This window comes from Helicoverpa zea, chromosome 30 (assembly GCF_022581195.2).
Source record: "Helicoverpa zea isolate HzStark_Cry1AcR chromosome 30, ilHelZeax1.1, whole genome shotgun sequence".
Classification (NCBI taxonomy): Eukaryota; Metazoa; Arthropoda; class Insecta; order Lepidoptera; family Noctuidae; genus Helicoverpa; species Helicoverpa zea.
Window position 1 is genome coordinate 6,239,973 of NC_061481.1, and position 13,349 is coordinate 6,253,321.

A 13,349-nucleotide genomic window follows, 5' to 3' on the forward strand; every position below is an offset into this window, starting at 1 on the left:
TGCCAACACGAGGTTAACCCCCATGGCCTTTGCGATCACCGGAAGCTCCGCAGTCGCCAGGGCTGAGCCTTGCAGGTTTAGCTGCGCTACCTTACCCATGGACGGCGGAGTAACTGGTTCCAGCTATGGCGCGGGACTCCGCGTGAATGCGCGCCGGACAGTCCCTGGCTGCAGTTCTGTGCGAGCTGGCTCCTGGGCGCCCAAACTTCCTGCAGGTAGCGCAGCTTGCCGTGGCACTTTGGCACTCAGATGCCTTGTGGCCGTCTTCACCGCAGTTCCCGCACACCATGTGTTTAGCCCGGCAGTACTTCTCCGGGTGACCGTATTGCTGGCACCGGTTACAACAGGTAAGGGATGCGTGGTCGGTGACCTCGAACACGTCCCATCCTATATAAAGTTTCCCCTTAGTTACGAGGATGTTGCGCAAGTCCCGGGAGCACTGGCAGACCCACTTCTGGCCTTGAATAGGACCCGCAGGTCCCCCTTAATGCGGTCCTCCGTCCAGTCTTCGCGTTCCTGCATGTTTTGGGACTTAATATCCCTGATGACCTGATCCACCTGAGAGGCGCCGTCCAGGCCTGTAAGGGCGACCAGCGGCTCGCGAACGGCGGGCTCGGCCGCTCTGAGGGTAGCCGGTACCGCGCTTTTGAGGGCCGCCGCAGCTGCCGGCGAGGTAGTGCCTACAAGCAGTCCCGCATTTCCTATTTTGCGGACGCTATGTATTTGTACTCCCAGCTGCGCCGGATTGATGGCCGCGCGAAGTGCCTTCTTTGTTTCGTCCGCAGTTCTTAAGGTCTCCCGTTGGTCACTACACACACCAAATTACAGTACTGCGCGACCGAGCTGCTCGGTTTCCTTGTTTTAGTTCTGTTGTTCGACCTCTTTCCTCCTTTTGTGCCACTTGTGAGCAAAGGTTTTCAGTCTCCGAAATCCTTCGACACTTGCTACGAGTTCTCTGTGATAAATCGGTCCAGACAGACCTCGACAGCGTCCCATCCTATGAATACCCGTCCCAAGCTAACCAGTTTGTCGCGCATTAGCGGCGAGCATTCTAAGACTACTGTTGTAGTCCTGCCTCCCTGGCGTCCTTTTTTGAAGGCGAACTTAGCCTCCTTCAGAAAGCGCTCCCTGGGCCATTTGCTGTCCTCAGCTAGGTTGACCCTATGCAGATCTTCGAGAACTGCTTCCACCTCTGGGTTGCCGCTTAAATTTCGGAGGGCCACAAGTGGCCTGCGTGCTTTGGGGTCAGCGGTTCTTAATGTTGCTGGAGCCGCTTGTTTCAGTTTTGTGGCTGCCTCTTTGGAGGTAGTCTCTACGACCACCCCTGCGTTTCCGACTCGGCGCACCGCCTGCACCTTAATGCCTTCTGGTCCGGGCTTTATCTTTTCCCGCAGTTCTTTAAGCGTCTCTTCGGACGAGCTGATCTTCTCTGTGTTAGGGTAAAAGATTACCGCCGGACCCTTCTTTTCTAAGGCGACAAGTGGCCTACCCTTTGGCATCTTTAATACGGCCGCGTAATTTGGTGCTGCCACGTCGCAGGACAGTGTCTGCGTTACTGGGCCGGCAGGAGGCATAACCTCGTGGACTGCTACTGGGCGCCGCGCTGCACTCTCAGCGGAGGCCAGACGTACTGTCAGGTGCGTGATAACTGCTGACAGTCGCTCGGTATAGGCGCCTTTTGACGCGATGTCGTCCTTGTTCAGTTTGCTGGACTTGCTCCGGACAGCCTCCATGATGCCTTGGGTACTGGCAGTGGCCAGCCCAGCCAGGCACTCCACAGAGGCATTGATGAGGTCTTTTAGCGGCGTGACTTTGCTGGCCTGGTCCTGATGGGGGGCAGTGTCCTGAGGGGTGGCCGGCGCTGGTGATGGACCGACAATCAAATCAAATCATTTATTCATTTATCGAAGTTCACATTAAACAACATTATTTCTTAAAATCTAAACATATGTGCTAACATTATAATTGCTTGAACTAGGTTAAACCTGTGTCTCAAGCGAAAAGAGACCTTATTTGCTAATTTGACAACATAAATTGACAATCTAATATACAAAAAATTAAATAGCTAAACATCGATTAAAATACATACTTTGCTTATACCTAATACTTATTTATTATTGTTTGCGTTTGCAGTTTCATTTACACACTGTAAGTAGGTCTTCCGTGTTATCATAAGACAGGCTTTGCAGATAATTACGAACACTTTTTCTGCATTTAAAGTAGTTAAGGCTATAAATGCTTAGTTCACTATTTAGTTTATTGTACAGAAATGAGCCTAAAAATCTAAAGAATCTATTCGTATACACATATTTTGAGGTGGAGTTTGAACTGCAAACTATATCCTTACGTCTTTTGTTTATAATGTTAGGATTGTAGGAAAGCTGAGAGTGTTGTGTTAGTATTGCGTGCATGATAAATAATTGCCTGACAGTTAAAACATTGCAAGATTTATATAGCTGATCTGTGGGAAAGAGGAAAGGACGAAAGTAAGCTACTTTTAAAAGTGCTCTCTGGGCTCGTTCGAGAGGAAGCATTGTAGTTTTTGGTGCTCCTCCCCAAGAGGTAATACAATACGTAAGGATGGATTGACAAAGGGCCAGATAAATTTGCGTAACTAGCTTATTGTCTGCGATTGTGCGTAGTTTTTTAAAAACAAACATTAATTTCCGTACTCTAGACACCAAGCTCTCGATGTGTTGTTTGAAGGAAAGAGTATCGTCAATTATAACACCCAGATATTTAATATTATTTGTTTTAAGGACTATAGGACAATGACATGAGTTGATTAACGGATCACTACATTGATGTGCATATAGATGCGTGTTAGTATTTTTATTTTGACTTCTGCGCATAGAAAAGTGCATAAATTTAGTTTTATCAACATTTAGGGTTAGTAGATTGTTTTTAAGCCAGTTAGTGACAATATTAAAACCTTTTTGTGCGCTTTTGTAGAGTTCCTCAGTAGTTTTCGCAGTAAATAATAGCGCTGTGTCGTCGGCATAAGATATTATTTTTCCGTTTTCTATATCCAGATTACATAGGTCATTTATGTAAATAAGGAATAGGGTAGGGGCCAAAATGCTGCCTTGCGGAACACCGAAAGCATGGTTTTTTAGGTTATCACTTATGGTCGTATCGATTCGAACGCATTGACAACGATTATTTAAGTAATCTGCTATTAGTTTTAGCTGTGTGCCTCGAATTCCTACCGCCTCTAGTTTGTATAAAAGCAGGGGAATTGATACAGTATCAAAAGCTTTTGCTAGGTCAATGAAGATTGCTAAGCTTTGGTACCCCTTGCCAAGTTCTTCTGTGACGTAGTCGGTCAGGGTATGTACCGCATTTGCTGTGGATAATTTAGATCTAAAGCCGAATTGCATAGGTGATAGTAAACCGTGTTTTTCCAAGTAGTTGACTAGTCTAGTGTTAATAATTTTTTCTAGTACTTTGGATATCGAAGGAAGTATTGATATTGGTCTATAATTACTTATTTGATCTTTGTTTCCTGATTTGAAAATAGGGATTACTACTGCTTTTTTTAGAAATTCAGGAAATACACCATCTGAGAGGCATAGACGAAATATATACGTTAAGGGGGGCACCAGAATATGTTTGAACCTTTTTAATATTTTATTGCTTATATTATCCCAGCCAACTGCAGTATCATCTTTCAGTCCTGAAATAATTCGCGTGATTTCGTGTGTATCAGGGTCAAGCATTCCAAAAGATTTATCACTCGTGGTTAAGTGTTGAATGCGCGATGCTTGTATGACCGTTGAATGTGGGATCTGCTCAGCAAGGATTTTCCCCACGTTTACAAAATAGTTATTTACATTGTTAGCTGACAAAAGCGGTGAAGTATCATGAAACAGTAAACTTGAGATTGATTCACGCTGTTTTGATAAATAAGTGACGTTTTTTATGTATTGCCATAATGATTTGGTATTGTTACCTGCTTTCTGCAATTCATTTTTATCGTAGTTAGTTTTTAGTCGTTTTAAGAGGTTGTTGCAAAAATTTCGATACCTCTTATATGTTATTTGGAGTATTAAATTATCAGGTGATCGAAAGATCGAAAGATATTATAGGTGATCGATCAGACCCCCAATAGGCGGTACCTCCTTGCTTGAGAGTATCCGCCGTCGTACCGCCTCCTGAACTTCTTCCGGCGAGCTGAGCAGTCGCTTCTCGCCAGCATTTGGCAAGAGTTCGCCTGCTGAGGTGCGCTCCTGACATAATTCGGGGACTGGCGTCACACTTTGTTGACCCTGGGGGGGTGTACGGGCCAATGACTGCCTTGGGGTGAATGGGGCTACTTCGCGGCTCAGTTCCCGCAGCGCCTCCAGTTCCGCAGCGTTTTCTGCCAATGCAGCATCCAGTAGCGCTCGCTGACGCCGCTCAGCCTCACTGTCCTCGTCCATCCCTACTTGTATGCTTTCTAGTGTATGTAAATCTAATGGGTGTTAATCAACAAATAAAGCCATCAATATAATAAAATTAAAAATTAAAAGTTAAAAATTAAAAATTAAAACTGTCAAGCGACAATGACAGTGACAGTCCCAACCCTCGCCGCCACACGCCAACGCCAAACGTCAATGTCAGGTCTGACAGTGACACTGACACCTGTCAGTGCTAGCCGTCAAAGTGACAATGACAGCTGTCAAACGTAAATGACACTGGCAGATGACACGTCAAACCGACAGTGACACTGACACCTGTCAATGCCAGCCGTCGAAGTGACAATGACACTGGTGGTGCGTGTTGTTACACCACCACACCCGTGTGGTGGGCTGTATCGAAGGACCGTAGCGGATGCGGGAAAATAGCTTGGTCGGTGATTAGGCGAACCGAGACACAGTATGAGTGAAGCTAAAGGGTTTTGGTGAAAGGAAAAAGGACTTACTTGCGCTGGATGGTGGACGAGTACGTTGTCGCAGGCCTGCGATGCTGTTTTCTCTACGCGTAGGTTAAATACACTGTCACTCACGATTAGTTCTTGTGTGCCGGCTACACTAACACTGATTTTATGCGGTTTGAGATGAAGCGGTGCGGTTATTTAATTTATTTTCACATAAAATGCGGAGCGGTGTCGCGGTGATTCGAAAAGTTTTCGGAATACAACGGCGGGAGCGTTGCGGCGCTAGTCGCGCCGAGAGTTGGTGCGCGCGGCGCATCTTCCTTCTCTTTCTGGTGTATTGTAGCGGGATAGGAGGGAAAGGGAAAGATAGCCAACTCATACTGTGCGGTTGCGGAAGTATAAAATGTTAGAAAAGATGCGTTCAGAAATCGTATTAGAAACAATATAACTAATGAAGTTGACTGGCAGGCGTCGGCCTTATGGCCCGTGATGCCGCAGCGTGAGCACGTCACTTCCGCAGCTCGGCAGTATTTTTCGGGATGCCCGAACTGCTGGCATCTGTTGCAGCAGGTGACGTCTACGTAGTCCGTGACCTCTACCGCCTGCCAGCCAATGTAGACTGTGCCGCGCTGCAGCAGCTCCTCCCGCAGCTCCGTCGTACACGAAAACACGGCCGCGATGGCCGCACCCTGCGACCTGGTCTTCTTGAATAGCCCCTTCGCCTCCCTAAGCACTCTGTCCAGGGGCCATTTCTGGTGGTCCTTCAAGTTTTGCTCGTGTAGGGCAGTTAGCACTTCCTCGTACGTTGGGTTGCCCTCCAGCCTGTTGAGGCAGATGAGGGGCTGCTTCCGTTTCGGCTCCGCGACGCGCAGCGTGGGTGGCATGGCTTCTTTTAGTCGGCTGGCAGCCGCCTGGCTGGTGGTCTGCACCAGTACGCCAGCGTTGCCCACCTTACGCACCTTGGCCACCTGGACCCAAAGTTTAGTCGGATCGACCGCCTTCTTGAGCGCCGCCTTTGTATCTTCAGCCGTCTTCAGTTCGGCACTCTCCTCCGCTGGGTACACCGCCAGCATTGGGCCAGGGTTGGGCACCATGTGGATGGTTTCCTGGCGGCGTGGCAGCTTCAAGGCCGAGGCGTAGGTAGGCGTCGCGTCTAGCGTTGCGCTCGTCCTAGGCTGGTTTTCTAGTTGAGCGCTCCTCCTCTCTGCAGCAGCCAGTCGGAGTGCCAGGTGCGTCACCACTGCAGACAGGCGCTCGGTGTGTGAACCAATGGCGGCAATCTCGTCCTTATTGAGCTTGCTGCTCCTGCTGCGCACCGCCTCCATGATCCCCTGTGTGCTGGCCGTTGCCATCCCGGCCAGTTGCTCCAGGGGGGCATCCGCGAGCTGGTCGACCTGGGCTTGGGGCTGGCGTAGGGTAGCAGCTGGGCTGGCTGGCCGAGAGAGGAGGCCGCCGATGGGGGGCACGCCGTCACGCGCCACCCTACGCTCGTTGACCCTCCGCCGCACTGCAGCCTGGACGTCTTCCGGAGAAGTCAGCATTGCGGACCGCTTGTCGCCTGGCTGGGGAAAGAGCTCGTCCGACGGCGACGAAATAGGCTGATCCAGTAAATGCTCGCTCATAGGCGTTGCGAAGCCCTGTGGCGGAGTGCGTGCCAGTGATGTCCGGGGTGCAAAGCCGCTCGCCCTCCGAAGCTCCGATAGAGCTTTGAGCTCCTCCGCCTTCCTTTCCATCTCGGCCTCTATTAATTCCTGCTCCAGCTGAGCAGGGTTCGACTCGGCCATGTCCAATAAGTAAGCAATTTGTTCATGTATTAATTAATTAATTAGTACAGCGATTAAAGTTTGAAGAAAAATAAGAAACAACAATCAGAAAGCAAACCTGGCTCAAATGACAAGTGTCACTGTCACAATCCAAATAAGGCTCGAGCTGTCACACTCTTGAGCACAACACAAGTGTCACTGTCACGGAAACGTCGCTATCGCACTGTCACAACCCAACTATAAAGTGTCACTGTCACAAAGCGTCACTGTCGCACAACACTACGCGTCGCGGTTAGGAGGGAGGGTATGTCACCACGCTCCGCCCACTAGATCTCGCGCTCGCTCACTCGCCAAGATGGCCGCGGGCTTATATATGAAATGCCCCAAGATAGTAAGAGAGGGGCCGAGTTTTGGTGTCGACCAATGAGAAAGCCAGAGAATAAATATTCGCGCACGGAGCACCGCACACGTCCGCTCGCCTCGAGTGCAGGCGACGAAGTCAGGGGGGCAGGGACAGTGTAGCCTTTTCGGCGACCGCTAGACGGAGCGTGAGGTGGGTGCCACAGCCAACAGTCGCTCAGTGTGTTACCCCGATAGCCGCCATCTCGTCCTTGTTTAGTTTTGAGGACTTTGACCTCACTGCTTCCATGATACCTTTGGACGAGGCGGTTGCGAGTCCTGCAAGCTTTTCAATGGGGGCGACCGCCAGCTCGTCCGAGACTCCTTGGCCGTCTTTGCACGAACTTGCTGAAGAGGTGGGGGTTTCCTTGGGGCCGATTGGCCGAGAGAAGAGGCCGCCGATGGGGGGCACGCCGTCACGCGCCACCCTACGCTCATTGACTCTGCGTCGCACGGGCGCCTGCACGTCCTCTGGCGAAGTCAGCACAGCGCTCCGCTTGTCCCCTGGCTGGGGAAGGGGCTCGTCCAATGGAGCGGGGGCTGTTCGCTTAATGGCGTGCCGACGCCCTGTGGCTGTTCAATACCGCTCCTGGACCAGAGCTAGGTCTAATCCCAAGGTGCGCCCTATCACCGGCAATTCTAAAGTGGCCGCTTCAGAGCCTTCAGAGGTTCAGCTGTCCCATTCTAATAACGTTCCTAGGCATATTGGGTCATGCCGACGGACTGCTTTTCTGCGTGCATCCTAGCTGGGCACTCAGGTGCCGCTGTCTTATGGCCCTTAGCTTCAGGCCGCTTGAACCTCTTGCAGGTCGCGCAGCAGCTAGTCTTGGCCTTCCTATGCCCGGCCTTACCACATTTGCCGCACGTAGTGTCTGTGGCTCTGCAGTTCTTTTCAGGGTGCCCGTACTGTTGGCATTTCGAGTAGCAGGTGATCCTGACGAAGTCACAGGCCTCGACAGCGTCCCATCCTATACATACCCGTCACAGGCTAACTTGTTTGTCGCGCAGTAGCGACGAGCATTCTAAGACTACTGTTGTAGTCTTGCCCCCCCCCCCCCTGGCGTCCTTTCTTGAAAGCGAACTTAACTTCCTTAAGTAGGCGATCCCTGGGCCATTTGCTGTCCTCAGCTAGGTTGACCCTATGCAGATTTTCAAGAACTGTTTTCACCTCTGGGTTGCCGCTCAAATTTCGGAGGGCCACAAGTGGCCTGCGTGCCTTGGGGTCAGCCGTTCTCAAAGTTGCTGGAGCCGCTTCTTTTAATTTTATGGCTGCCGCTTTGGAGGTAGTCTCTACGACCACCCCTGCGTTCCCGACTCGGCGCACCGCCTGCACCTTGATGCCTTCTGGGCCTGACTTCACCTTTTCCCGCAGTTCCTTAAGCGTCTCCTCGGACGAGCTAATCTTGTCCGTGTTTGGGTAGAAGATTACCGCCGGACCCTTCTTTTCTAAAGCAACAAGTGGCCTACCCTTTGTCATCTTAAGTACCGCCGCGTAGTTTGGTGCTGCCATGTCGCAGGACAGTGTCTGCGTTACTCGGCAGGAGGCATAGCCTCGTGGACTGCGGGGCGCCGCGCTGCACTCTCAGCGGAGGCCAGACGTACTTCTTCTTCTTTCGAGTCGATGACATGTCATATGAGACTACACTATGTCAGCCCAATATTCCGCCACAGCGAGAGCACGGCCGGATGCGCTCATTAAGTCCTCCCGCGAGCAGGTTTCAGGGCACAGTGGACATGCGATTAGCGTGATGACCGCTGATAGCCGCTCGGTATAGGCGCCTATTGACGCGATGTCGTCTTTGTTCAACTTGCTGGACTTGCTCCGGACGGCCTCCATGATGCCTTGGGTACTGGCAGTGGCCAGCCCAGCAAGGCACTCCACAGAGGCATTGACGAGGTCTGTTAGCGGGGCGACGTTGCCGGCATGGTCCTGACGGGGGGCGGGGAACTGAGGGGTGGCCGGCGCTGGCGATGGACCGACAATCAGACCAACAATAGGCGGTACCTCCTTGCGTCTCGAGACCGAAAGTATGTGTCGTCGTACCGCCTCCTGTACTTCTTCCGGCGAGCTGAGTAGCCGTTTCTCACCAGCATTTGGCAAGAGTTCTATTGCTGAGGTGCGCTCCGGACATGATTCGGGGAATGGCGTCACGTTTCGCTGACTCTGGGGGGGTGTACGGGCCAATGACTGCCTAGGGGTGAACGGGGCTACTTCGCGGCTAAGTTCCCGCAGCGCCTCCAGCTCCGCAGCGTTTTCTGCCAATGCCGCATCCAGTAGCGCTCGCTGGCGTCGCTCAGCCTCACTGTCCTCGTCCATCATCATCCGCCGAGCCTTTTTCCCAAACTATGTTGGGGTCGGCTCACTGTCCCTCACTGTCCTTTTTTTTTTTTTTTTTGGCAGGGGGAAATCCTCATGGACTTCCCTCCACCTGGGGTCGGTGGAGGGGGTGTGCCGGACTCTTACCGGCTAAAAACCCACCCAGTGTTGCCTTCTACCTTACCTATTGTCGAGGGCACGGGTATCGCGAAAGCATTCTTCCGCACCCCCGACAGGTATTGGCCCGCCAGATGTTCAAAGGCGGGCCCCGTCAACCTCTGTGGCCGTCACCCAGCGGCCACAGCAAACTCCACTAAGAGAGGCGCGCGCAACACAACGCCACCGTCTCGAGGCCTGTTTCTGATCGGACGACAGACGCCCCTAGTCTGTCGCCCGCAGGCCGCGCCCTATGGTGGCCGGAGATCAGCCACCCTGCGACGCCCACCACGTCTGCTGCGGGCGGGGAGAGAGGAAGCAGTTTCTCTCTCCCTTTCCGCCGCCTCCTTTAAAACCATCACATCCTCACAAAAGGAGGCGACGGCGTTCCACCCTTCTTCGCTGCCGACCATGCAGGACACGACAGCCGGCAGCGAAAGACTTCCCGCAGCATCTACTGCTGCCGCTAGGTCACGGCGCTGCGTTGCCCATGCTGGGCATTCCATCAACGTGTGCAGCGCCGAGTCCTCGCTGCAGATCCCACAGTGGTGGCATTCGGGCGTGGGCTCCCGGCCTATGCGACACAGGAACTTTCCGAAACACCCATGTCCGGTAAGAACCTGTGTCAGGCGGAAGCTGAGGGCGCCGTGGCTTCTCTCCAGCCCCTCCTTCATAACGGGCCTGACCGCCGCGACAACGGCGTGCCCTGCCGTGGGTCGCGCAAGTCGCTGCTCCCATTCCACCATTAACACCTGGCGGAGCTCTGCCCTGCGCGCCTCAACTTGTCGAGGCACGAGGCACTCACCCCGCTGCACTGCTTCCTCGCGCCATGTATAGAGTGACGCGAGGACTTTCCCGTCCAGGTCCCATGGTGGGGATCCGGCTAGAAGGCATGCCGCTTCAAAGGAGATCGTACGGTATCCCCTTATGACCCTGATGGCCATCGCTCGCTGAGGTCTTCGCAGCACTGCAAGATTGCGGGCCGTTAGGGTGTTCGCCCACACTGGCGCGGCGTAGAGCGCCATCGCCCGTACGACCCCCATATAGAGCCTCCGGCAGGAGGTATTGGGTCCCCTGAGGTTGGGCAGCAGGCGTGAGAGCGCAGAAGCTGCGGCGAGCAATCGGGGAGCGACACGTTGGAAATGCGGCCCGAAGTCCCACCGACTGTCGAGAACGAGACCGAGGTATTGTCCCTCACTGTCCTCGTCCATCCCTACTTATATGCTGGCTAGTCTAAGTAAATCTAAAAAGTGCTAATAAACAAACAAAGCCTTCAATATAATAAAATCAAAAATTAAAAAAAAAACAACTGTCATGCGATAGTGACAGTGACAGTCGCCAACCTTCGCCGCCACACGCCAACGCCAAACGTCACCCCCTCCCGCTGTGGGTTAGCAGCGGTGAGGGAGTGTCAGACTCTTGCTGACTAAAAACCGTCGTGTTCCGTCATAGGCCTTTTATATGCCAGGGCCGCGGTATCTCTTTCGAACAACCCGCAGCCCCGGCAGACAACCCGCAGCCCCGGCAGCACGCGGTTAACCTTAAATATGATCTAATGGGCAGCACGATTTTACTTGAAATATACTTTAATTAATTACACAAGCACATATGTATATTAGTTTAACGCTCAGAACCTTAATTAAGTTTGTATTACTCACGTGGTCCACGCCACGCGGTTAACCTCTAGTCTGACCTAATATGCTGCACGTGTTCTGATCGTGCTTTTGATACAGGAATTTAATTGATTGCATAAGCCACAGCGCCTAATAACTCTCGTGGCCGCCACACGGTCCAACCTCGCAGCCACGTGGAACACACACTTTCACTATATTGCACCAATTTTTCACTGTTTATTCACCACAATAACTATAACCACAACACTAGTAGATCGTGTATTATTTGACTGAAAGGACAACGCTCATGAAGTATGAGAAAAAAACCCAGGCCCGGCGTAAAAGAAATGTAACTCAAGATATAGGTAAAAATAAGTAATTAAATATTACATAGGGGGCATTATCGAAATCAGTGGCTATATGTGTGAAATTGCTATTCGAATTTTAACATCTGCGGTACATTGCTATTCAAGATTTTAGAGGTAACATAATGTATTAGTAAAAGGAACAGCAAACAGATACAGTTGTGGTTTAAGAGTGCTCATAATGACATGTTTATAGCAACTTCTCCACTATTCTACCTACTTTTACAAGATAATAGGATGATAGAACTAAAACAGGATATGAATGTACTTTTCATTTTAATAATAACGCTTAAAAGTCATCGATTCTTTATTTCTAACACGACGAGATCCAAAAATGTTGCGGGATGCGCGAACTGTTCCTCATGTCTAGCCCACCCTAAGTAATGTAAAACGCTCATGACGCGATGACGTGGGCGCTGCAGCCTGTACTTCGGTATTGATTTATCTTTTTGGAGAAGCTTATTACTTGCCATATTACTTGTTTGTTGTTTCAGATAGCACTTTAATTAAACTATAAGCCCCAGCTGCTCATGTTAAACCTTTAAAAAATCAAATAGCAATTTCACACATTTAGCCATTGATTTCGATGATGCCTCCTATGCAGTATTTCATTACTTATTATTACCTATAATTTGAGTTACTTTTCGTTTGCGCCGGGCTTGGGTTTTTTTTGAGCATTGTCCTTTCAGCACACTCATGAAACAACCAATTTTAAAATAAATATATATGCAGGGCGCACAAAGCACGTCCGTCCACTCTCGCAGTCGGCCGCGTAGTAGATAGGGTCACTCCCTCCACCTTCCCATGGCCCTTCCAACGCTCAGCGTTATACGGGCCGAAACGTGAGGCGGCTGCGGACATCCAGCTCTCTTGGCTATCTATTTTGTTTTCGTCCGCACGCGCTGCTTGATCTCTACAAGTTAGCCATGTGTGTCCCTGTAGCATTCTCCCCAAAATTGGGTCTGCTGACAGCACAAAAGATACAGGACTTCGTCGCCGGGCTGCGCTGGTGTTGTTGCTTGCCGCGTTCTTCGTGTGTTCGCCGCGACGCCGTCCTTATGCTGGTGTTGTGGTAGCGATGTTGCTGGTGGTGTTGTTTGTTGCGACTGGTCCCGCGCAACGCTCCAATGCGCTCCTCTTCTTGTGCCAGGTATGTGCAAACTCCCTGAGCCTTGCAAAGTTCGCCGGTGTGCTAACTAGATCGCCGTAATAGATCGGGCCGGCCTCCTCACGACTAATCCCATCCATCATCTTACGCCTCATCTCCTCATACAGGGGGCAGACCCACAGCGCATGGTGTAGGTCTTCCTCTTCCATGCCGCAGTAGCATTCGCTCAAATCGCATAACTTCATATCTTCATATTAGATCTTCCGGAGAGGCAGGCACGCATGCTAGACCTTGGGGGAGTGTACGCGCTAGCGATTGCCGGGGTATGAATGCCCCAGCTCCCTCTTGTTGCATTTCCAGGAGGGCGTTTAAGGCCCGGTATCCACCAAAGCGGAGAGGAGAGGAGACGAGAGGAGATGAGGCGCGAAGCTGGCAGGTTATTTCCACCAAAGCGGAGAAGAGATGCGTTGCGGAGAGGAGATGTGAGCTGTGTGTAGCTCTGTCTACGAAAGCAGCCAGTCAATCGAATGACGTTTCGGGACGTGCGAGGCGCGCGGAGAAGGCAGCGGGGTCAGCGTAGCCCGGCTGCCCGACTAGACACTTCTCCGCTCTGCCGCGCCGCTTGCTCGCTCGCTGCACAAAATCCAATAGAAAAATGAGACATCTCCTCTCCTCTCCGCTTGACCCATTTCCACCAAAGCTAAGCGGAGAAGAGATGCGGAAATAACGAAATCGGATTGGTTTATTGGGAAACGTCAACACACTCCGCC

The 13,349-nt window shown here is 51.5% G+C and overlaps 1 protein-coding gene across 1 annotated transcript; it reads right to left on the bottom strand.

Moving 5' to 3' along the window:
* Window positions 1-597: 597 nt before the first annotated feature.
* On the bottom strand, window positions 598-5,342 carry LOC124644637. The gene is made up of 2 exons (XM_047184127.1): window positions 4,100-5,342; window positions 598-1,882 (listed from the first exon to the last, which is right to left on the bottom strand). The coding sequence occupies exons 1-2, from the start codon at window positions 4,419-4,421 to the stop codon at window positions 945-947; spliced, it is 1,260 nt and encodes a 419-aa protein (XP_047040083.1). The 5' UTR covers window positions 4,422-5,342; the 3' UTR covers window positions 598-944.
* Window positions 5,343-13,349: the final 8,007 nt, after the last annotated feature.

Coding starts and splice junctions, on each gene's coding strand:
- LOC124644637 (XM_047184127.1), bottom strand. CDS start 4,421: ATGGACGAGGACAGTGAGGCTGAGCGGCGTCAGCGAGCGCTACTGGAT. Junction 1,883..4,099: donor GGTACCGCCTATTGGGGGTC/TGATCGATCACC, acceptor AATGATTTGATT/TGATTGTCGGTCCATCACCA.